Source organism: Nicotiana sylvestris, chromosome 9 (assembly GCF_000393655.2).
Source record: "Nicotiana sylvestris chromosome 9, ASM39365v2, whole genome shotgun sequence".
In the NCBI taxonomy this organism is placed as follows: domain Eukaryota; kingdom Viridiplantae; phylum Streptophyta; class Magnoliopsida; order Solanales; family Solanaceae; genus Nicotiana; species Nicotiana sylvestris.
In genome coordinates this window covers 25908773-25932679 of record NC_091065.1, presented here as the reverse complement: position 1 = coordinate 25932679, position 23907 = coordinate 25908773, and the positions used below count along the sequence as shown (strand labels likewise).

The 23907-nt window shown below is 38.2% G+C and overlaps 1 protein-coding gene across 6 annotated transcripts; it reads right to left on the bottom strand.

The window, feature by feature from the left end:
- Positions 1 to 7586: 7586 nt before the first annotated feature.
- On the bottom strand, positions 7587 to 22256 carry LOC104225013 (bifunctional protein FolD 2-like). 6 transcript variants are annotated; one of them, XM_070156111.1, is made up of 7 exons: positions 21938 to 22256; positions 13188 to 13507; positions 11098 to 11334; positions 10860 to 11027; positions 10360 to 10605; positions 9092 to 10241; positions 7587 to 8686 (listed from the first exon to the last, which is right to left on the bottom strand). In XM_070156111.1, the coding sequence occupies exons 1-5, from the start codon at positions 22119 to 22121 to the stop codon at positions 10435 to 10437; spliced, it is 1080 nt and encodes a 359-aa protein (XP_070012212.1). In that variant the 5' UTR covers positions 22122 to 22256; the 3' UTR covers positions 7587 to 8686; positions 9092 to 10241; positions 10360 to 10434. The 6 variants fall into 6 exon arrangements, with proteins under 6 accessions (XP_070012212.1, XP_070012209.1, XP_070012210.1 ...); XM_070156108.1 differs by having other exon boundaries at positions 9092 to 10605; XM_070156109.1 differs by having other exon boundaries at positions 9513 to 10605.
- Between the last annotated feature and the right edge of the window lie 1651 nt (positions 22257 to 23907).

The window sequence follows — 23907 nt, the reverse complement described above, 5'->3', positions numbered from 1 at the left end:
CTATTTAGTTGGACAAGGACTTGTCCTATGAGGAGGAGTCGGTAGCTATTCTAGACCGCCAGGTTCGTCAGTTGAGTTGAAGAGTTTTCCTTCGGTTCGTGTTCAGTGAGAGGGGTCAACCTATTAAGGCAGCAACCTAGGAGTCCGAGTCCGATAAGTGGAGCCGATATCCCCATCTTTTCTCCGACTCAGGTAATTTTCTTATGTTCGTTCAAGGACAAACGGTTATTTTAGAGGTCGAGAATGTGATGACCTTATGAAAGTAAATTCTGTGTTCCAAGGCCTTAAAACCCTCTTTTTTCTCACCTCGATTTGTGTGCGCAGTCCGGGCGCATTTCCGGAAATCTTTTATGTGTAATCTAAGTAAAATAAGGAAATTGGCTAGAATTGATTAAAGGTGACTTTGGTCAACATTCTTGGTAAACGGACCTGGACCCGTGATTTGATGGTCTCGTAGGGTCCGTAGTAAAATATGGAACTTGGGCGCATGCCCGGAATCAAATTCCCGGGTCCCAAGCTCGAGAAAAGAATTTTTTAAAGAAAATTGTTTGCTAGCATAAAGGCTATAAGAAGTGAATTGATGGAATTTCTTGATGGTATCGGGCCCGTATCTTGGTTCCGGAGCCCGGTACAAGTTTGAAATAATAATTTGGTTGAGTTTGTGGAATTTGGTAAAAATCGGAGTTCGTTTGGTATAAAATGGACCTAAAATTGAGAAAATAAAAATTTCAATGTTCTTGAGTGATTTCATGAATTTGAGGTTTAATTCATAGTTCTTGATGTTATTTTGATTATTTGATTGCACGAGCAAGTCCGTATGATATTTTTAGACTTGCGTGCATAATTGGTTTGGAGCCCTGAGGGCTCGGGTGAGTTTTGGATAGGCCACACAGTGAAATGGGACTTAGGAAAGTTTGCTGGTATCTGGTATTTTTGCCCCGGCCTCTGATCTCGCAATTGTGAGACCAGGCTTCGCAATTGCGAAGTTCTCAGGCATGGGAAATGCGACCCAAGCGTCGTAAATGTGAACCAAGCCTAGGCAGGCCATGCTCACAAATGCGACTTTTTGATCGCAAATGTGAAAGGGAAAGGGTCGCAAATGCGAAGAAAACAGGTTTCCAAAGGGGTTCGCATTTGCGAACCCTGGTCGCAATTGCGACATCTGAGACCTACAAAATGAAATTTTGATGGAATTTTTCCCATTTTCCAAACTCTTTCAAACCCTAAAACATCTTGGGCGATTTTTCAAAGGCACATACTCTTCCAAATCATTAGTAAGTCATTTCTAACTCATTTCTCCAATCTAATCCATCTTTTTACATGATTTCATTTCAAAATCAAGAGTTTTTCATGGGAAATTGGGTGTTTTGGGTAGAACTTAGAATTTTCAAATTTTGGGGATTTAGACCTCGATTTGAGGTCCGATTTGAAAACAAATTATATATTTAAGTTCGTGGGTGAATGGGTGATCGGGTTTTGGTTCGAACTCCGAGTTTTGACCAAGCGGGCCCGAGGTCGATTTTTGACTTTTTTGGAAAAATCACTAGAAAACCTATTTTCATGCATTAGAATTGGTTTATTTAGCATTTATTGATATCGTTAAGTAAATTATGACTAGATACAAGCGGGATGGTGGTGGAATCAAGAGGTAAAGCGGTAGTTGAGGCTTGATTATGTTCGTGGCATTGAGGTAAGTATTTGGTCTAACCTTAGCTTGAGGCAATAGGAGTTGTGGTCTCATTTGCTATGTGTTAATTGTTGAGTACGACGTATAGGTGTGGTAACGAGTACCTATACGTTGGTGTCAAGCATGCCCGTGAGTCTTATACTATGATTGTTGTGACTTCGTTATGTATTGTCCATGCTTAATATGATGATTATCAATGTGGAATAAGGCCTATGGAAGTATTCTTGGTAATTGAACATTGTAGAGCATTGGCTCAAGTTTAGATTTATGTTGTGAAGTGATTGTGGAAATGAGGTGGGATTATGATAATGTGTCCTTTGCCGAGATGTTATTACTTATGATATTGTTTCCCTTGTCGGGATTTATTTTTATTTTATTGTTCCTTGCCGGGATTCTATTGTGATTTTATTGATTTCCTTACCCGAATTGCTTTGTGATTATTGCTTAGGTAAGGAAGAGTAGAAAGCACGAAGGGTAATGCAGTGCGTGATATTTTTGAGTGAGTGTTAATGAACGAAGGGTGATGTCGTGCCGATATTGTAAATGTAAAAGCACGAAGGGTGATGTCGTACCACGATATGAGTGATAATGCACGAAGGATAATGTCGTGCCATGATTATGTGAGATAAAAGCACGAAGGATGATATCGTGCCGAATCTATCGATTCTTATGGTGAGAACGAGAGTAGAAGCACGAAGGGTGATGTCGTGCACTTGTTATTGTCCTCCTTATTCTTGCTTATAGTTTAATTATGGTGTTCTTTATGCTTCTTTACTGAAATTTTGTTTGTACTTGATATTCCCGCAGCATGTTCCCCTTCCCACCGTTAACTTCCAATTTCTGTTATTATTACTTGTCGTATATGGTTTAACTGCATAGGTTTATTTGGTAGTCTTTTCCTAGCCTCATCACTACTTCGACGAGGTTAGGCTCGACACTTACTAACACATGGGATCAGTTGTGTTGATACTACACTTTGCACTATGTGCAGATCCCGGTGCTGGAGCATTTGGACCATAGAGAGGTTGTTGCCTTCAGTCCAGCGGAGACCCGAGGTAGTCCTGCAGACGTCCGTAGGCCTTAGCATCCCCTTCTATCTTTTCCATTCTATTTTTATGTATTTCAGAGACAGACTTGTATTTTCCATTCAGACCACTGTTTGTAGTATTCCTAGATGATTCGTGACATTGTGACACCAATTTTGGGTAGAGTTGTATTTTGGATTGTCGTATTAGTATTTAGTTAAACTATTAGATTTCGTCTTCCGCATTTCTGTTTATTATGATTATTCCGATGTTGATCACATGTTAATTCGTAAATGTTAAAAGGTTGAGGAAAAAGGGTAATAAAATCTGTAATACTCGGCTTGCCTAACTTTCATGAGTAGGCGTCATCACGACTCCTGAGGGTGGAAAATCCGGGTCATGACAATAACATTCAAAATTTGATTTGTATTCTTGCAGCAATCATTTTGATCCATAATTCTTCAAATGCTTTTATTCTTATTGATATCTCAGACTGTAAGTGTCGGAAGCGGTCCTTCCATAAAGCAAGTAAAACAACTGTTTTAGGCCTCATATTTGTGGGGGGCTATTTTTTAATACCTAATAGGCTATATATATAAGTTTTTTAAAAAACGTTCTGTGAAGTGAAAATGTTTGATTTCTTTCTTTAACAAATATAGAGACGAATGATTTGCAACTGCTATGATTTCTGCCAAAGAAATTGCATTTGGAATGAATATCGAACCTGAATTTCGTAAGAAATGTGTGATATATAGGAAGAAATAATTTGAGGAAAATGTTGATAATGAAATATCAAAATCTCTCAAATAGTCCTTTAGAGTTAATTACTTTTTATATATACTCTCTCTATAAGTACCTTTTGACATTTGTCATACCCCTTAAGAAAATACTGACTCTTAGAGCAAAAAATATATTTTAATTAAATCGTCTTTATTTAAAATTTATATGTTGTTAACTTGACACATTGAGATATATAAATAAGGCAAATTTTGGAAAAATAAAGTTATGTCACGACCCGGATTTCTCACCCTCGGGAGTCGTGATAGCGCCTACTCGTGAAGCTAGGCAAGCCGACAATTACAGTTTTTACCACCATTTTTATTAATCAAATAGAATCAGATATTAGCTAAGCAATATAATTAAGAAATGTGGAAGTAATATAACAGTGCCACAACTCAAGCACATAACCACCCCATAGAATCTGGTGTCACAATCCACGAACGACTAAGATTTACTACAAATATTAGTCTGATAGAAGTACAATCGTTCTCATGAAAGGAGATAGTATATCTAAAGCATAAGGAAGGGGACTCCGGAGTCTGCGAATGTCGGTAGATCTACCTCGAGTCTCCTATGGACTGAAGGTAAAAACCCACGATCTACTCACGAGGTCTGGCACAGAAATCTGTACAGAAAGTGCAGAATGCAGTATCAGTACAACCGACCCCATGTACTGGTAAGTGTCGAGTCTAACCTCGGTGAAGTAGTGACGAGGCTAGGACAAGACAATCATATAAACATATGCAGTCAAATTATATACGAACAGAACAATAATAACAGGAAATAACAGATAAGGATGGAAAGGGGAACATGCTGCGGGGAACATCAAAGTCAATAGTTATTCAATAGAGAAGCATAATGAACACTATATTTGTATCAATAGAAATAATGAAACAGTAACACGTGCACGGCATCACCCTTTGTGCTTTTACTCTCATTCTCACCATAAGAAACAACAGAAACGGCACGGCATCACCCTTCGTGCATTACTCTCATAATCATGGCACGGCATCACCCTTCGTGCATTAACTCTCACAATATCGGCATGGAATCACCCTTCGTGCATTAGCTTTCAAATCATGGCACGGCATCACCCTTCGTGCATTAACACTCACAATATCGGCACGGCATCACCCTTCATGCATTAACACTCACTCACAATATCATGCACGGCATCACCCTTCGTGGTTTATACTCTTCTTCACCCAAACAATAGAAACAATACATCCCGGCAAGGGAATCAACAATAGAAACAAATACATCTCGGCGAGGGATTCAGCTATAACCAATCTCGTTCCAACAGTTACTTCACAAAAATAAATCTCAACTTGAGCCAATACTCAACAATGGTCAATTACCAAGGAATTATCATAAGTCTTGTTCAACATTTATAATCATCAATTTAAGCATGGACGGTGCATAGTAAGAGTCACAACAATCATGGTATAAGACTCACGGGCATGCTCGAACCAACGTATAGATACTCGTTGTCACACTTTATTTTAAATTTTTTTGGGAGTAATTCTTTCATAGGGCAAAAATCACATGCTTACACTCGTCACCACACCTATATGTCGTACTCAACACTAACACGTAGCAAATAAGACCACAACACATATTCCCTCAAGCTAAGGTTAGACCAAACACTTACCTCAATTCCACGGATAAAATCAAACCTCAATTACTGCTTTACCTCTCGGTTCCACTTCTAATCCGCTTGTATCTAGTCATAATTTACTTAATAACATCAATAAATGATAAATAAACCAATTCTAATGCATGAATATAGATTTTCCAATATTTTCCCCAAAAAGTCAAAAATCGACCCCGGGCTCGCTTGGTCAAAACTTGAAGTTCGAACCAAACCCCGATTACCCATTCACCCACGAACTCAAATATGCAATTAATTTTAAAATCCGACCTCAAACTGAGGTCCAAATCCCCAAAATTCGAAAATCCTAATTTCTACCCAAGAATACCCAATTTCCCATGAAAAACCCTAAATTTTGAGATGAAATCATGTAAAAAGATGAAATAGATTAAAGAAAAAGAGTTAAGGATTTGGGAAAGAATTTGCTCAAGAAAAATCGCCCTTAGGAGTTTAGGTTTTGAAATTTTGAAGAATGAAGTGAAAATCCCGTCTAACTCTCATTTAACATGTTGCAGTTATCGAAATTGCGATTAGGGGTTTGCAATTGTGAACCCTTTGAATTTCTGATGCCTTCGCATTTGCGACCTCTGGGGCCTTCGCAATTCCGACCAAGGTTTCGCATTTGCAAGGTTGGCCTTCCCAGGCCTTCTTTGCATTTGCGACATTATTGTCGCGTTTTCCAGGCCAACAGATTTCGCATTTGCAAAGTCTGATCTCGCATTTACGAGATCAGAGGCTTGTGCAAAACACCATATGCATAGTTGAGTTTTTCCTAAGTTCTAATCACTGTGAGGCCTATCCAAAACTCACCCGAGCCCTCGGGGCTCCAAACCAAATATGCACGCAAGTCTTAAAGTATCATACAGACTTGCTCGTGTGATCGAATCACCAAAATAACATCTTAAACTACGAATTTAATACCAAAATTCATGAAATTCTTAAAAACATTGAAATTTCCATTTTCTCAACTAAGGCTCCGATTTATACCAAATCAACTCCGATTCTTACAAAATTTCACAGATTCGACTTAATTATTATTTTAATCCCGTACCGGACTCCGAAACCAAAATACGGGCCCGATACCATCAAGGTCACACACCATTTCATTTTCAAAAGTCCTTATATTTTCCAGCAAACAAATTTCTTTAAAAATTCTTTTTCTCGGGCTAACGACCTCGGAATTCGTTTCTGGGCATACACCCAAGTCCCGTATTTTACTACGGACCCTACGGGACCGTCAGATCACGGGTCCGGGTCCGTTTACGAAAAATGTTGACCGAAGTCAACTTTAATCAATTTTAAAGGTCAAATTCAATATTTTTTCTTAAATTTCACATAAAAGCTTTCCGGAAACGCGTCCGAACTGCGCATGCAAATTGAGGAGAAATAAAATAAGGTTTTCAAGGCCTAAGGAACCCGGATTCGGATTCTAAAATACAAGATGACCCTTTGGGTCATCACAAGTTAATTCCTTCTCGATTATATATAAGGATACTTATTTTGGACCAAAATAAAAGTAAAAAAAGTCACTTATTATGGACCGGAGAGATTAGTATACAAGGTTATTTTTTCACTTCAAAATAGATTTGAAAAATTAGAAGCATATTAATGTTTTTTTGGTTTCTATAGAGTGGTAAAAAACTGAGATCATTACATGATGGAAATTTGAAAAAATATTGTTTTGATCTTGAATGTTCCTTAAAGCATAATAATCAACCCGATATTGATAGTTTAGATTTATTTTCTAAATTAAAAGTATTACAGAAAATAATACAATTAGAAGATAACTGTTTAATTGATATACTCAATCAATAAAAAGATTTGATTCTTTTTCTAATGCCTATATAACTTATAGAATAATGTTAATAACTCTTATTACCGTTGTTTCAACGGAAAAAAGTGCAAAATTAAAATTGATAAAACCTTACCTAAGATCAACAATGTCTCAAGCGAGATTAAATGAATTAGCTATATAGTCAATTGAGAAAGACTTATTATGAGAAATTGATTACAAAAAAATTATTAATAACATTGCATCTAAAAAAAGCTAGAAAAATAGATTTCAAATAAAAATAAAAATATTTTTTTAATAAAAAAGTTAAGGCCCCTCATAATGTTTGGCTTTAAACCACAAAATTTATCGAGCCGTCTCTGGTAAGTGCAAGTCAATTCTGTGTAGTTATTATTTAGTTCAATAATATCATTTTCCTAAATTATATATTAAGTTATTGTACCCGGTGCTTTGTTTAGATACTATTAAAGTATTGATATTATTTTACAATATTGTATTTTGCAAAATATGGCGTGCCGAGAAACTAGTATAAACAAAAAGTAGAGGCAAAACTAGGTGTTCTTCATGTATATTGTTAAAATTTCCTTTCACAAGATTCTGGTTTGCCGTAGGCTTTTCTAAATCCCAGTGGGCAAACCAAAGGATATTGAGTTGTGCAAGCATCAATAATTGACAGAATATACCAAAAAGCTCAAGGGTTACATGTAGTTAATAAGTCTCTATCAAACAACACAAAAAGATACAGTTCATTCAACGATTGCTTTTAGGTTCCAAATTTCATATGGGTGAGGAGCGTTATTGTTTGCAAGGTCTTGATCATTTAAATGCACCCACTTTTCATTCCTTTTGTAGGAATTTGACGATCTATAAACCGTCCCTAATGACCTATCGGCTCATGTTTGAGCATGATAAATCACTTTTCACCGACTTATTGCCAATCCACTTTCCAGTCCATTGAGCTGAGTTTATTACCACAGTTGTAGAGTCGAAGATCTTCAACATTGTCAAGCAACAATTCTCCCCATCTCCGGTCAGTAAAGCTGAAGATTAGCAGGACTTTTCTTTACTTTGAAGGACCAGTAATGATCATCTAGCTGCGTAAGAAAGATAAAAGTAGGTTCATTGTCATTGTAAGCAAGCTTATTCCATAGCATTTGAATCTGCCACAATCAGGAGTTGAGTTGTCCTGAGTTTTTTTCCTCTTTTTTGGTGGATAACGTAAGTCTTATTGATGTCAAGGGAGAAACTCGTATAAAAGCGATGTACAAATACACAATATGATTCCTTACTAAGTGTACCCTATCGTCTATTCTAATCAGGATTCTATTAACTGCTCCAACAATTTATAGAAAATATGAAAGATTCAAATATGTGCAAAGGAGTGAAAACTCCTTCAAAATCTCCTCCATTTATTTCTTCCCTTATTGTTCAGATGAGTGTCAAAACAACCACTTCCCATGGTCATCCTCTGCTCCTTTTCCTTCTGAATGCATAGAGCAAGTTTTCGCCAGTGTTCAGCATTGCCTATTTGGCTCCAAACAGGTTCTAGATTCCAAAACAAATGCACGACCTGAAATGAACTAGTAAGTGGTTCACATCTTCCCCGACCTCTTGCACATGAAGCACATATAAATATGAATTTTCTCCCTCTTTCCGGATAGCTTCCCAAACTGCTAACCACTCAGATAAGTTGATTTTCTGAGTTGGAAGAGAATCAACTTGGATCTGAGGATGTCGAGATTAACCATAATCTGTTGATGTCAGATATGAAAAGAAAAAGTGCTTACGACAATAGTAGTATTTGGTCAAAAAACAAGTTTGCTACCGCATGCAAATCGCAAGGCTTACACACCTAAACATCGTTTCGACCAGCAGTTAAAGAGTATATAAGCACAGAGGTGGGGTGGGTGTGGGGGGGGAGGGGGGAGGGCAATCTTGCAACCACAGGCAGGTAAGACATAAAAGCCAATAACCACAAGGAGTTTTTAACCATTTTACTTGTAAGTAAACAATAAGAAATTTCAGAACTTAAAGAAAATAAAAGGAGCCAGAGAAAATGGATGTAACTTCTTATTAAAATTAAACAATTATGCTCAAATTAAAGACCAGGTCTCTGAATGAACACTAAGCATTATGGTACTCCTAAAACTCATTACCAATCACACACGGGTGTGTTGTCTTTCAAGTATTTCCTCATCAAGCAGCTAGCTCCGGCCATTGTAAATACCCTTACGCAGTAAGAAGTAAGAGCATGAATCATGAAGGCTGAGTTGCAGTAGCAACTACATCTGTAAAGTATTAAGTGGAAAATTAACTATAGAAAAAGCAATTGTTTTTTCCTGGAAACAGCCTCTCTACCCTTCGGGGTAGGGGTAAGGTCTGCGTATATATTACCCTCCCCAGACCCCACTTGTGGGATTATACTGGGTCGTTATTGTTGTTGTTGTTGTTGTTTTCAATAATGTAAGAAAAGCAATTATTTTCAGGGGCAAATCCTTTTTGCTTAAACTTTTGGTCTTGTGTACACAATAGGGGTAACAGCCCCATTTGGGTGTTAGATCCATAAAGTTCATTTACCTGTCAAAAAGACCTTAGCATCAACCAAAGCAATGCTTGTTTATTAGCTTTTAACATCCTTCTAGCTGCAAGGATGTGATCCGATGGTCAATAAAATCAGTGCAGACCTTGAAGATCAGGTTTCAAATCCCAGCAAGGTGATTTCTTCTCATCTGTCTAAGCCTTGATGGGCAGACTTACACGTACCAATGCTGAAGATAGTTAGCAAGTACGCATTGGAATAGTCAAGGTGCGCATAAATAGGCCCATACATCATCGTCAAAAAAACAAAAAGAAAAAAGAACTTGTGGCTATACTTAGTAGAAGAGACAATATGTAAAATCTGGACAAACTCAATCAATTAATAAGTTTTGCTTGATGGCCTAGATTACACTCAAAAGAAAACTACCCCAAGAATGTTTCCTAAGATACATCCATTTACACGAGATAATTAATTATACTCGTGATCTCATCTGAGTTGTAGGATTCGCGGGGTTAAACCTTAAAGCTGCTGGAATAATTCACAACAACAACAAAAAAAAAAAAAAAAAAAAAAAAAAAAGCAGGTCGATACAGAGTTTAGAAAGGTTGATACATTATTTCAGGTCTCTTATTTTACTTATCCCCATCAAACACATGTCAGGTAATGTTTCCATAAATCTCCCAAGACCTGAAACAGAAATCTAGGAAGTGCATCAAAGCATCCGTAAAAAACAACTTAGGATCTTATGATGCCCCTACTCAGTTCCTCTGCTTCCGAGAATGCAAAGGGAAGAAGAAATAATGTTTCGTTAGCGGTCGCAAGAGTGCGAAATTAAGAATTTCTGGGAAGTGAAATGCAGAACATGACTATGGTTAGGATCCATACCTTATGAGTCTCCCTGCTGGACAACAATGTAGGTGTCCTCAATGTTGGTAGATTAAAATCAAAAGCAACCAATTATCATGTGTTCCTGTAAGTACGCTTAGCAGCATCAACAGTGTTGGAGAGGAGCATAGAGATTGTAATGGGTCCAACACCTCCAGGAACAGGGGTAATAGCTGAGGCCTTCACTATCGCTTCCTCATAGCAAACATCTCCAATCAGACGATGGCCCTGCAAACTGCCAGTATCCTGCATAAGATCGTAGCCATCACTATAAGAATTACACTCATAATTCACAATGGAGCAACTTGCAAAGTGAGGACTCTTAGACTCCTTTCAAAGAGAACTTTCCAGTGTGAACCAAGATATTTAGCAAAGTAACTATTGCAGCACTAGCATGCATAGAAAACAAAAGTGTAAATTGTCGAACAATTATCTCAAATCATTTTAGCAAGCAAAAGAAATACAAGCTTGTATGTGCAAATGTAACAGCTTGTGGCTACCTCAACTGAATTTGCACCCATATCAACAACAACAACCCCTGGTTTCAGCCAGTGCCCTCGAATCATGTTTGGAACTCCAATATCCGAAACCAAAATGTCAGCCCCACAGGTTACATGCTCTGGGTTCCCGGTGAATGCGTGCACAGTAGTGACTGTTGCATGGTGCCTCTGTAAATTAAAATATGCACTAAGACAAGGATAATAGTTTACAATTTAGCAGTAAAAGAAAATGGTCTACCTGCATTAGCAAGGAAGTGGGCAACCCCACAAGCTTGCTCCTCCCGACTACCACTACATTTTTACCTTTGATTTCCACATCATTCCAGAGCAGCAACTCTATGCAACCCTTTGAAGCACAAGGGATGAATGAGGGCTCCCTTCCCCGCATGGCAAGATTACCAACATTGGTGGGATGAAAGCCATCCACATCTTTCTCGGGACTCACATAGCTTATAATCTTTTCTTCATCCAAGTGCTGTGCCCATAAATCAATACCAAAGTTAAATATGCCAAAGATCACACATTAGGACTAATCTCAGAAAGAAAATCATACGAGCATGAAGAATATCAGCTGCACAAAGAGAAATGTTCCAGACAGCACAGACATCTGAGAGTGATGAGGTCGTTTTCTCCATGGTGCAAACAAAAAAGGGCAGACATAAGTGAGATGAAAATTTTGCAGATTTGTCTTATCCCCAGAAAGTCTTCCATTTCATTCCAACAGAATAAGCCAATAAAACTGAAAGCATTTAAGTACTATCTCAACTAAAGCTTCTGTATCATCTCCCAGTGCTTCTGATAACTGCCGATGCATAAGTGCTTCTGGGCCAAGAGCGGATATTAACCCAACTCACTCATAAAATGCTGGATGTCCAGTAGAGAGAAAATTAGTCGACAACAGTCATTTGCTCAATCACAATGAAGAAACATTTTGTGTAGGGTATACAGTGTCCTCAGCTCGCTCACACGAAAATGTACCCATTAACAAAAATTATTTCCTCCTGAATCCACAGTAATTGCTGCTTCCAAACAAGCCTTCCAAGCGAGGGAAAAAATATTATAGAAAAGCTTTCCTAGGACCATTAAGCCTCCAAGTAATTTTTAAGGGAGAAAAAGCCTCCTCCGGGTTACAAGGCTGTAGTAATACACTCATGAACCTACCAAACAATAATGATGATGATATCTACAACGACAACACCGTTATTAATAATACACCAACTCAATGAACGATCACAAAAAGCATACCATTGTTGGATATTTTCCTATTCAAGTTCTCTCAATCTCCAAAAGAATCCCAATGTTATGGATCAATCAAAAAGATAAAAGGATATGGCTCCAACTCCTGATCTTGTCTAGCTCTTATCAGATGTGTGCTGGTGAATAATTTGAGAATTCTGAACAGTGACCGCTCGCTACACTTTGTCAACAATAGTTATGTATGGTAATATATTCTTCAAACTCCCTTCTTTGCACAGAGTCAGATGTCCTCCCAATAAAAAGAAAAAACCCCACCTTGAAAGAAATGTCAATGGACCTGATCTAACCTCTCCTAATCCCCTTCCACAAGATAAAGAATGTCTCCTATCTTCTTTACTGATCTATTTTCCTCTCATTATTATAATAAAAAAAAATAACTTTATCAGGCAGTTTATTCTCCTCAAATGTCAAATTTTGGTAACCATTTTCCTAGAAGGGCTAGGTTAAAAAGGTGGTAATGATTCCTAACTCACAACCCTGCACAAGAAATGGTGGATGTCCAATCTGATAAGACAGCCTTCACTAAATTTTCTTTTTCCCTCCCAATAAAGGTAATAAATTTCATCTGAAATGGACATGGGACCAAAAGTGACATAGAATAAGCGGGAGATTTGAGAAAGAAGTTTTCACAAGGGTCAATTTCCCTCCCCTTGAAAGATATTGATCCTTATAAGTAACAAATCTGGATTCATCGAGCTCAACACACTCATCTCTTGATTAATTTCATTTTAATAGAATGGAATAGAGCTCTATGAGAATTTGATTAGGAAAATTAGTGGGTGGAATACTAACTAAATGTGACTACAAGGCAAATACATAACTATTTAAAGGCAAAGTGCAATATGCGAAGTTATTTGCTTTAGAGATCTGGACATATGAGCACATGTTGCACAACGAAAGCAGCATGCGCACATAGTGTCATCTGGAGTACTCCAAAAATCTGGAAACAGCTAAATCAAAAAGGAGGTGTGCTATTATAAACTAGAAAAAATAATTTGAAGTTAATACGGCCAAAAAAGGTGAAAAAAATGAAGAACAAATTCAGCTGAGAACTGGAGATGGGTAAGTTACTTTTGGTAGAGGCAGCTGCACAACTACGCCATGTATTAATGGATTCTCATTAAAACTTGAAACTGCATCAAATAATTCAGCTTCAGTGCAATCCTCAGGAAGTTCCACCGTGAATGGTGCTATCCCAACTTTCATGCAAGCTTTCATCTTAATATGTACAAAAGATTGAGAATCCCTCCTTCCACCAACAAGGATGACCCCTAAACCTGGAGTCTTTCCAATCGTACTCTTCATTTCACATATTTCAGCTGATATCCGAGAGTTTATATTGTTTGCAATTGGCTTTCCTTCAAGCACTCTAGCTGTCTGACCAATAGCTGCTTTATTTACACAACAGTAAAATAGTTAATTATGCTAATGTGCATAAGGAAACCAAACACAAAGAAAAATTGCTCGACAAACTAATCCAACAGCAATAGAAAACATCATAGCTATTTTGAAATAACTAAAAGTGCACTCTCATATTTACATTCTCTTAGCATTACTGATAGCAAGGTAGTTACTTTGCAACACGAGGAAGTTGGCCACAGAGGACACTAATTTACGTTATTTGATTTATCATCCACGCCATTGACAGTTCAGGTAAGTAAAAGTTCTGAAACAACTTTAGGATACAATAGATAGTTCTTGAGCCTAGGGTGACAGCACTCTGTAGTTTTTCATTTGGTGATAAATACAGCACTCTATATACGATACTAGTTAGTAAATGTGAAAGAGAGAGATGGTGTAGAGCTGCCCGAGCATCAGGGTATTTGGGGTGAAATCCTACCACATGGGACAAGGAAGCGTTAGTAGATAGTTGTCACCTCTTCCGAAAGGGACTGGAACAGCCTTCGGGATTTACCTGTTACCAGACACATGGGTCAAGGGAGAGGTGCAGAAGGGGATGTAGCTGTGAGAAGGCACGGGAGAAAATATGATATATTGATATTGTGTGTGATGCAATACAAGAGGTGCTATTTATAGCTACTCTATACAAAGGGGATACTACTCCTATTCCAATGTGGGACAATTACATAGCTATCTCTAACATTTACATAGCTATCTCTAACACTCCCCCTCAAGCCGGAGCATATAAATCATATGTACCGAGCTTGTTACATATATAATCAATGCGAGGACTAGTGAGGGACTTGGTGAAAATATCTGCAAGTTGATCATTCGATCTCACAAACTTCGTAGTAATATCTCCTGAGAGTATCTTTTCTCTGACGAAGTGACAATCAATCTCAATGTGTTTAGTTCTCTCATGAAACACCGGATTTGATGCAATATGAAGTGCAGCTTGATTATCGCACACAAGTTCCATCCGACTGATTTCACCAAATTTCAACTCCTTGAGCAATTGTTTGGTCCAGACTAGTTCACATGTTGCCATAGCCATTGCTCGGTATTCTGCTTCTGCACTAGACCGAGCAACTACATTCTGTTTCTTACTTTTCCAGGACACCAAATTTCCTCCTACTAAAACACAATATCCAGACGTAGAACGTCTATCAGAAGGTGATCCTGCCCAATCAGCATCCGAGTACCCAACGATCTGCTCATGACCTCGATCCTCAAACAGTAATCCTTTACCTGGAGCCGATTTTATATACCGGATAATGCGGACAACTGCATCCCAATGACTATCACAGGGAGAATTCATAAACTGACTTACAACACTCACAGGATAAGAAATGTCGGACCTAGTCACTGTGAGATAATTTAATTTACCAACCAGCCGCCTATAACTTGCAGGATCGCTAAGTGGCTCCCCCTGTCCATGCAGAAGTTTAGAATTCGGATCCATCGGCGTGTCAACAGGTCTGCAACCTGTCATCCCTGTTTCCTCAAGAATGTCTAACACATATTTCCTTTGAGAAATAACAATACCTGAGCTAGATTGAGCAACCTCAATACCTAGAAAGTACTTTCAATCTGCCTAGATCCTTAGTTTGAAAGTGCTGGAAGAGATGTTGCTTCAGATTAGTAATACCATCCTGATCATTGCCCGTAATAACAATATCATCAACATAGACTACCAGATAAATACATAGACTTGAAGCAGAGTGGCAATAAAACACAGAGTGATCAGCTTCACTACGAGTCATGCCAAACTCCTGGATAACCGTGCTGAACTTACCAAACCAGGCTCGAGGAGACTGCTTTAGACCATAAAGTGACCGACGCAAGCGACATACAAGGCCACGAGACTCCCCCTGAGCAATAAAACCAGGTGGTTGCTCCATATAAACCTCATCCTCAAGATCACCATGAAGAAAGACATTCTTAATGTCCAACTGATAGAGGGGCCAATGACGAACTGCAGCCATGGATAGAAAAAGGCGAACTGATGCCACTTTAGCCACTGGAGAGAAGGTATCACTGTAATCTAGCCCAAATATTTGAGTGTATCCTTTGGCAACAAGACGTGCCTTAAGTCGATCAATCTGGCCATCGGGACCAACTTTGACTGCATAAACCCAACGACAACCAACGGTAGATTTACCTGAAGGAAGAGGAACAAGCTCCCATGTACCACTTGTATGTAAAGCAGACATCTCGTCACTCATAGCCTGTCGCCATCCTGGATGAGACAATGCTTCACCTGTAGACTTAGGGATGGAAACCGAGGACAATGAAGATATAAAAGCATAATGGGGAGATGACAGACGATGATAACTCAAACCAACATAATGAGGATTAGGGTTTAGTGTGGTCCGTATACCTTTTCGAAGTGCAATCGGTGTACTAGGAGCAGGATCCGCAGTAGGAGCCGTGTCAGGTGCAGGACGAGAACCAGATGGGCCTGATGTAGGGCGCGAACGACGATGATAAGTCAAGAGTGGTGTTCCTGTGGCTGGGGAACTAGGAGGGATAACACTGGACTCCTCAAAAGTTGGTATGGGTGAAACCTCTGTGGTTGAAGGTGGAGGAGGATTACTAAACTCCTCAAAAGTCGGTATAGGTAAGACCTCAGATATGTCATGGTGGTCAGCAGAAGTGACATCAGTTGTGAAGAAAGGTTTAGACTCGAAAAATGTGACGTCAGCTGACATAAGGTACCTATGAAGATCAGGTGAATAACAACGATATCCCTTCTGAACACGAGAATAACCAAGGAAGACACACTTGAGAGCACGAGGAGCTAACTTATCTTTCCCCGGGGCTAAGTTATGAACAAAACATGTGCTCCCAAAAACCCGAGGTGGAAGAGGGTATAAGGCTGACTGGGGAAACAATATTGAATGTGGAATCTGACCCTTGATGGGAGATGAAGGCATCCTATTAATCAAATAACAAGCTGTGAGAACTGCATCGCCCCAAAAACGCAGCGGAACACGAGACTCAATTAGAAGTGTGCGAGCAGTCTCAATAAGGTGCCTATTTTTTTTTCTGCAACCCCATTTTGCTGAGGGGTATAAGGACAAGATGTCTGATGAATAATTCCATGAGAAGACATAAACTGCTGAAACTGAGAAGATACATATTCTAAGGCATTATCACTGCGAAAAATGCGGATAGAGACACCAAATTGGTTTTTGATTTCAGCACAAAAACTCTGGAATATAGAGAATAACTCAGAACGATCTTTCATTAAGAAAAGCCAAGTACATCTTGAGTAATCATCAATAAAGCTAACAAAATAACGAAATCCCAAGGTTGAACTGACTCTACTAGGACCCCATATATCAGAATGAACCAAGGAGAAAACAGACTCTGCATGACTCTCAACACTACGCGTAAAGGAAGCTCGGGTATGTTTCCCAAGCTGACACGACTCACAATCTAATCTAGACAAACTGGATAAACTAGGCACCATCTTTTGAAGTTTGGATAAACTCGGATGTCCTAAACGTCTGTGGATTAGATCTGGAGGATCTGTAACTAGACATGTTGTGGAAGGACTGAGCGAGTTAAGGTAGTAAAGACCTTCTGATTCACGACCTGTACCAATTGTCCGTCCCGTACTGCGGTCCTGCATAATAAAAGAATCATCAATAAAATATATACCACAATTGAGGGCACGAGTCAAACGACTAACAGATGCAAGACTAAAAGGACAACCAGGAACATAAAGAACGGAATCTAGGGTGATAGAAGACAATGGGTTGGCTTGTCCAACTCCTTGTGCCTTAGTTTGACATCCATTGGCTAAAGTAACAGTAGGAAGAGACTGTGAATATACAATATTCGACAAAAGTGATTTATTACCAGAGATATGATCAGAAGCGCCTGAGTCCATGACCCATGGTCCAAGAGTACTAGACTGGGAAACACAAGCAAAAGAATTACCAGCAATAGGAGTGTCAGTCTGGGCAACTGAGGCTACTTGTGGAGATGTTTGCTTACTTGCTCGATACTGAAGGAGCTCATTATATTCTTCTTTAGATACAGAAAAGCCCTGGTTACCTGTAGTCTCGCTCTGAGCAACGTAGGCATTTTTGGGTGGACGGCCATTTAAGGAATAACACATTTCGCGAGTGTGTCCAAGTTTGTGACAATAAGAACACTGGGGTCTAGATCTCCCAAAACGACCGCCTCCTCGTCTATTCTCCATAGCTTGAGATGCCCGAACATCCACTGTCTGGGATGCAAGAACAGAGGAATCAAGTATCTGTGATGAAATCACTGGGTGACTTGGTGCTGCAGCAAGGCGAAGTAATCGAGAGAATAATTCATCAACTGTAGGGACAGTCGGACTCGCCAAAATCTGGTCTCGTACTGAATCAAGATCATGAGGAAGTCCAGCGAGTGTAAGAACTAGAAACATTTTCTGTCGCTGCTCTTGTTGTTTTGACACACTAGCAGAAACTGGCATCAATGTCTCAAATTCCTCCATGACTGCCTGTACCTGACCCAAGTAAGTAGACATATCTAATTCTTGCTTCTTTAAGTTTGTCATCCGTGATATCACATCATAGAAGCGAGATATATCATTAGTGTATAACGTACGAGCCTTTGCCCAAACCAAATAACATGTCTGGAATGGCCGAAACAAAGGCATCAACTTAGAATCAATAGAACGCCACAAGATGCTACATAATTGAGCATCAATTTTTGCCCAAAGCGCTATCGCCTTTTCATCTCCTTCGCTAGACTGTTTAATCAGATGATCTTGCACACCTTGACCTTTACACCACAACTCGACAGATGAAGCCCAAGCTAAGTAGTTTGAACCTCCCATTAAAGGTTCCGAGGTAATCATAACATTAGAGTTTCCAGAACTCATGCTTTTAGACCCAAAAACATCAATTCCCAAAGACATCTTGTAAATTATTACCAAATAAGAGAAATAATCAACTGTAATCCACTGAAAATAGAGTAAGGAACACTGAACCAGAATAGTAAACTACTGTAGCAGTTGGAAAGTTACTGTTGCAGCCGGAAAATATTCAAAGTGGTCGGAATGAAATAAAAACAGTAGGGGTAGGATCGGAATTACCAGAAGACCCAACTGTTCTGAAGGAACTTTTTCAAAAAATGGCCGGAAGTCAACTTTTTGAAATCACTATTCACGCCGGAAAAATAAAAAAGTGGTCGGAATTTGGTGTAACCTGGATGGGTAGGCTCGGAATTGCAAGGGAAACAATCTGTCCTGAAGAGTCGTCGCCAAAAAATGGCCGGAAGGTGGCCCACGCAACGTTGGAACTTCGCCGGAAAATTTTCTTTGGACAGCTACAGTACCGCCGGAGATTTTCACTGGGATTTGGTCGCCGGACAGTGACTACTCTTGTGGTAGTGTTGGATTTTGTGCACAACACTGACCGAGACAAAGCAGACGCAAAACAACTTTGAAAGTCGCCGGAAAAAAAGGGTTCCGGTGACTGATTTTACTTCCCGGAATTGCTGGAATTTATGCACAGCGATAAATCTCTCACGATAGCTCTGATACCATGTGAGAAGGCACGGGAGAAAATATGATATATTGATATTGTGTGTGATGCAATACAAGAGGTGCTATTTATAGTTACTCTATACAAAGGGGATACTACTCTTATTCCAATGTGGGACAATTACATAGCTATCTCTAACATTTACATAGCTATCTCTAACAGTAGCATTGCATACTAAGGTGCAAAGGAAAATGCTTTTCTCACTTGGTGAGCATCCTGCAATGCAATACTCAAGAATGACATTTTAAGGAGTTGATCTTGTATGTGCAAAGAGGGAGGGGAGGATGCCGATTGTTCACAGTTGCATTGCAAGATGGTCACTCAACTCTAGGAACAAATGTTTTCATTTTTCTATTATCAGGTAAGTATTGGTGCTTCCAAGAACAGTAACAGAAAAAAGTTGCAAGCTGGAAGATACAGAAAATTGTAAGAAAAGGTAAGCCCTTTGGGAGGCAGTACCTCTTTTTAGTTTTTGGTCAGTTTGGAAAAGAAGATTATTTGGTAGTATAGAGTATGATGTAGAGAGCATAGAGATATCTCTTATGTTTCATCTATATTTTTGTTGTGAGGAGAATATTCCAGTTTGAATGGATAGTTAGACAGATCTGATAAAATAAAAAATATAAAAAGTTAAAACACATTTGATAGAGGAGTGAGTATATACCATATCATCACACTATAAGCATTTTTTACACCATCTTAGTGTGTCATTAGTGAAACTCTTTATGCATAAAAAGAACAGCTTTTTGCACTTGCATTGCGAAGGCATCAGATCCACAACCGTGGAGAAAGAACTTCATTACACTTAGATCTCACTAATGAAAACATAACCATGTTTTAGTCAATAATTTCACTAGTGACAAAAACTTGGTGTCAAAAAGATATACAAAATTATGCATATGACTTATCCGAATCATCAACAATTATCCATCAATCTTGCCCAACTTGCTGGTGTTGTGTAATTGTTGTTGTTGTTTTATCTATACAATACGATATCTATTGTTACACCAAAAATGCAAGTGAAATGGAAAAAATCTTTTAATTTCACTTGTAGGATTATAGAATCTTGAATTTCCTGAACAGACACCAAATTACTTAAAGACTATCAAAACAACGATATTTTTACCTTCCAGTTTAATCCCAACATCCCCAACCTGATTCTCACACAGCTAATACCCCGTTTTCCATCAACCATTATTTTCAGGAAAGCAACATTAAAATAGTAAAAATTGTACTTATAAAATCTCCATCTTGTTTCCAATCGGGACATAGTTGTAGTTGTTTTATGAACTAGTAAATCCTCAGCACTAGCCGGAAGCAATTAAGCACGAGTTAAGCCATTTTTATGTACTTGCAAATCCATCAACTACAATAAAACATTATCACATGGAGCTATCAGTATGGGGTCCAGATGGATATAGGAGAGAGGTAGGGAAAGAAATTTTAATCATAAAGGCCCGAAAAGAAGTAGCTTTTTCTCGCTTAGTCAGCAGTGCAGGATACACAATTGTTGCATTACATGATGGTTTCACATTACAAGAAAGTTATCTTCTTGTTTCATCGCATGATGGCTTCACTACTGTAATTCCATGTACTCTTGGTTTTTGACAGATCATGGAGGTTACCAAAGACGTAGTGGAGGAAGCAACCATGTTAAGTGTAGATTATAGAGAACAAAGGTAGTCTGGAAATGTCATCTCTCTTTAGTGTATATGAAAGAAAATTAGAAAAATGTTTCAAATTACTGAGAAAGATATAGAACTCATTAGAAGATTTTGTTTCTTTATTTTCACTGGTCACTTAGTTTGCCAACAAGTTATAATGCAATTGTAATGGGAGGATTATAGTACAAGGAATAAATAATGACTGATAATTTGGTGGGTATACTTTTATCGGTAGATGTTTGTTTGGTTTTACAACAGATAAACTTGAATAAACTTTTAATTTCAATTTTAACCATAGTTTTCCTTAAAGACTTTGAAAGAAGAGAATGGGAAAATGCGTTGCTTTGATGTTTTATCCCGGGCCATATAGAATGTGGTTAAAAAAAATACCACAATGGTGGTACAATCAATCTTGGGATTGCTTGTACCGGAGTCAAAAGTTCAACCAAATCAACAACAACAATCCAGTGTAATCCCATAAGTGCGGTCCGAGGAGGGGAGTGTGCATGCAGCCTTACCCCTACCTTGCTGAAGGTAAAAAGGCTGTTTCCAATAGACCACAGCTAAAAGTTCAACCAAATATGGGATAACATTTCCACATTTTATCCGGGATTATTTTCCCTTATGCTTGAAACCGAATGACCCCATAAAGGTTAAAGGAAGCATGACGTATTGCACTAATATCTCGATAAACTTGATAGACCACAGTGGAGACTCCCAGTGGCGGAGCCAAATTGAACCAAGGGGGTGTCAACACACCTTCGCCGGAAAATTATACTATATTGCTAGATAATGTTTTTTAATTTTATGTATATTTAGTGTACGTTGACTCCCCTTGATTTTTTTATTTATCTAATTATTTATATTTTGACACTTCTTGATGAAAATTGTGGCTCCTCCACTAGAGACTCCGATTGAGTCATTTAAACAAGTCACAACTTGTACGTATTCTTTTCTGACACCAGCTCAGTTTTAATTAATGAAATGTTTAACTCATCAAGAAGAATGTAATTGTAAATCCAGACATATCAGAAGTTCTCTAAGTATAGCTAACTGCCAACCACAAATAATAATAGAAATTATATGCTAAGAGGTGAGCCAAACATGAAGAAAAAAAAAAGGAACAGTATTACCAATTGTTACCACATAATGCAGTTCTGTTAACCACTGGCTGGCAAACTAATAGACAAAGGATAGGACTACTAACAGTTAGTCTTGAGATGAGGGGAACATGTTTTGGCGATGGATGCGTCGTGGCGTGGAATCCAAATGTCAGGAAGATCGACGGATGTGAGGGGTGGAAACCGTAGGTGGTGTTTATTTGCCCTCTGCGCCGACGAATGAAATCCCTTCTCCAACATTCGACAGAACATTGCCGCTCTATGTTGCATCTCGCTGCTCAAATACTGAATCTTTTGACTTATGGATATAAAAAGGAACACTTCTGAGTTATCTGAAAGGACGGTGGGAAAAAGTTTTGGAACCAGTCACTCGCCAACTACAAAGGGAACTTTTTCGGTTTCCAATTTGAATTTTACTGTATTCAATTTTTTATGGTTTCTCCGCACTTTAAAATTAAAATATATTTCAATGTATTTAATTTTACGGTTTTCAAATTATTTGTTATTATAAAATTTATCTCTTAAAAGATACTTTATTAATTAGGAAGAAGTGTAAATTTGAAAAAAATTAACCTAATGAATAATTTCATATTTTTTTAAAGTATCAAATATTTTGGGACAAATGAGTTTGTCAAAATTACTATTACGGAAAAGGTCCAAAAATGCCCGTGAACTATGCGAAATAAGACAAATATGTCCGTCGTTATTAGTTTGGCCCAAATATTTCCAAACCGTCCAATAGTTGTGCATTCATGCCCTTATTAGACGGAACCAGCATTTTTTTTTAATTATCTAATACCAAACCCGACCTAAATCTACCAACCCGACCCACCCCTAATTCTAAAAGACCCAAACTTAATCCCCTATACTGTATCGCCGCAACCCTAAAACAGAAGTTCCCCACCCATTTCCCTTTTCCTTCTGTCGTCTTCTTTCTTCTGTCTTCTTCTTCCTAAACAAAACGTTTCCATCTTCCATCTTTGAGTCTGACAAGCTAGAGTTTTCCATTTTTTGAGTAAGGTATGACTACTTTATTCTTTCTTTGTGTGTTATACATGGGATTTCGAATTTTTTCTTGTGTGTTTCATATCTAGGGACAAGTAGAATCCATTAAAGAGTGATATTGTTTCTGATATCTTTTTGCATTTTAATACGCTAAAGAACAACATACAGTCAGTTAATTTGATAATTTTGATGGTTTTGTCGGGTGGTTGGATCTTTTTGTATTTTAATACATTAATTTGATAATCTTGGACAGTGTTTGCTATTTATTTATTTTTGGTCTGCGTTATGAATATGACTACTTTATATATACTGATGTGGTCCCTTCTTTGTCCTTTTTTCTATACCTTTACATGTGAAGTCCGTTGAAGATGATTGATAAAGTGGACTTGGTGTTTCACTACGAGGGTAATTGGGTCCTTTCCCCCGAGATAGAATATAACAAGATGTCGGTGCACACTTTGTCTAGTTATGTCCCTTATCTTGTTAAATATGATTTTAGTTGTGAAGAGTTTACAAAAAAGTTAGGGTTTAGCTCTGTCGAACAACTTTTAGTGACTGGACCTTCGGGGAGATACTACTTGGTCACTGATGACGAAGGTGTGAAGACTCTTCAGTGCTTATTTTCTAAAGACTTCAAGGTGATTAATTTCTTTGTTGTTGATGAGTCTGACTTAAAGGTATTTGCTCAAAATATTACTCATCATACAAAGACATGTTCTATAGACATTGATGTAGCTTCTGAATGCGAACATAGTCTTGGGGGAAATGACTTTGATGAATCAGATAGTTGTGAGGATGATTTTATAGAACTTGATGGTATTTTCAAAGAAAGAAGATGGTTGTAACTGATAAGTTGGAATATTTTAAAGAGTTAGAGGTAGGTATGACATTTAAGGATATTGTAGAAGCTGGAAGGACAGTAAACGTCTATGCACTAGTAAATAAAAAAGGGTTGAAGTTGCTCAAAACTGATACGACTAGGACTAGTTACAAATGTGCTGAAGGTTGCCCTTTTAGATTGTATATTTCAAATGATAAGAAGTGTCCTACC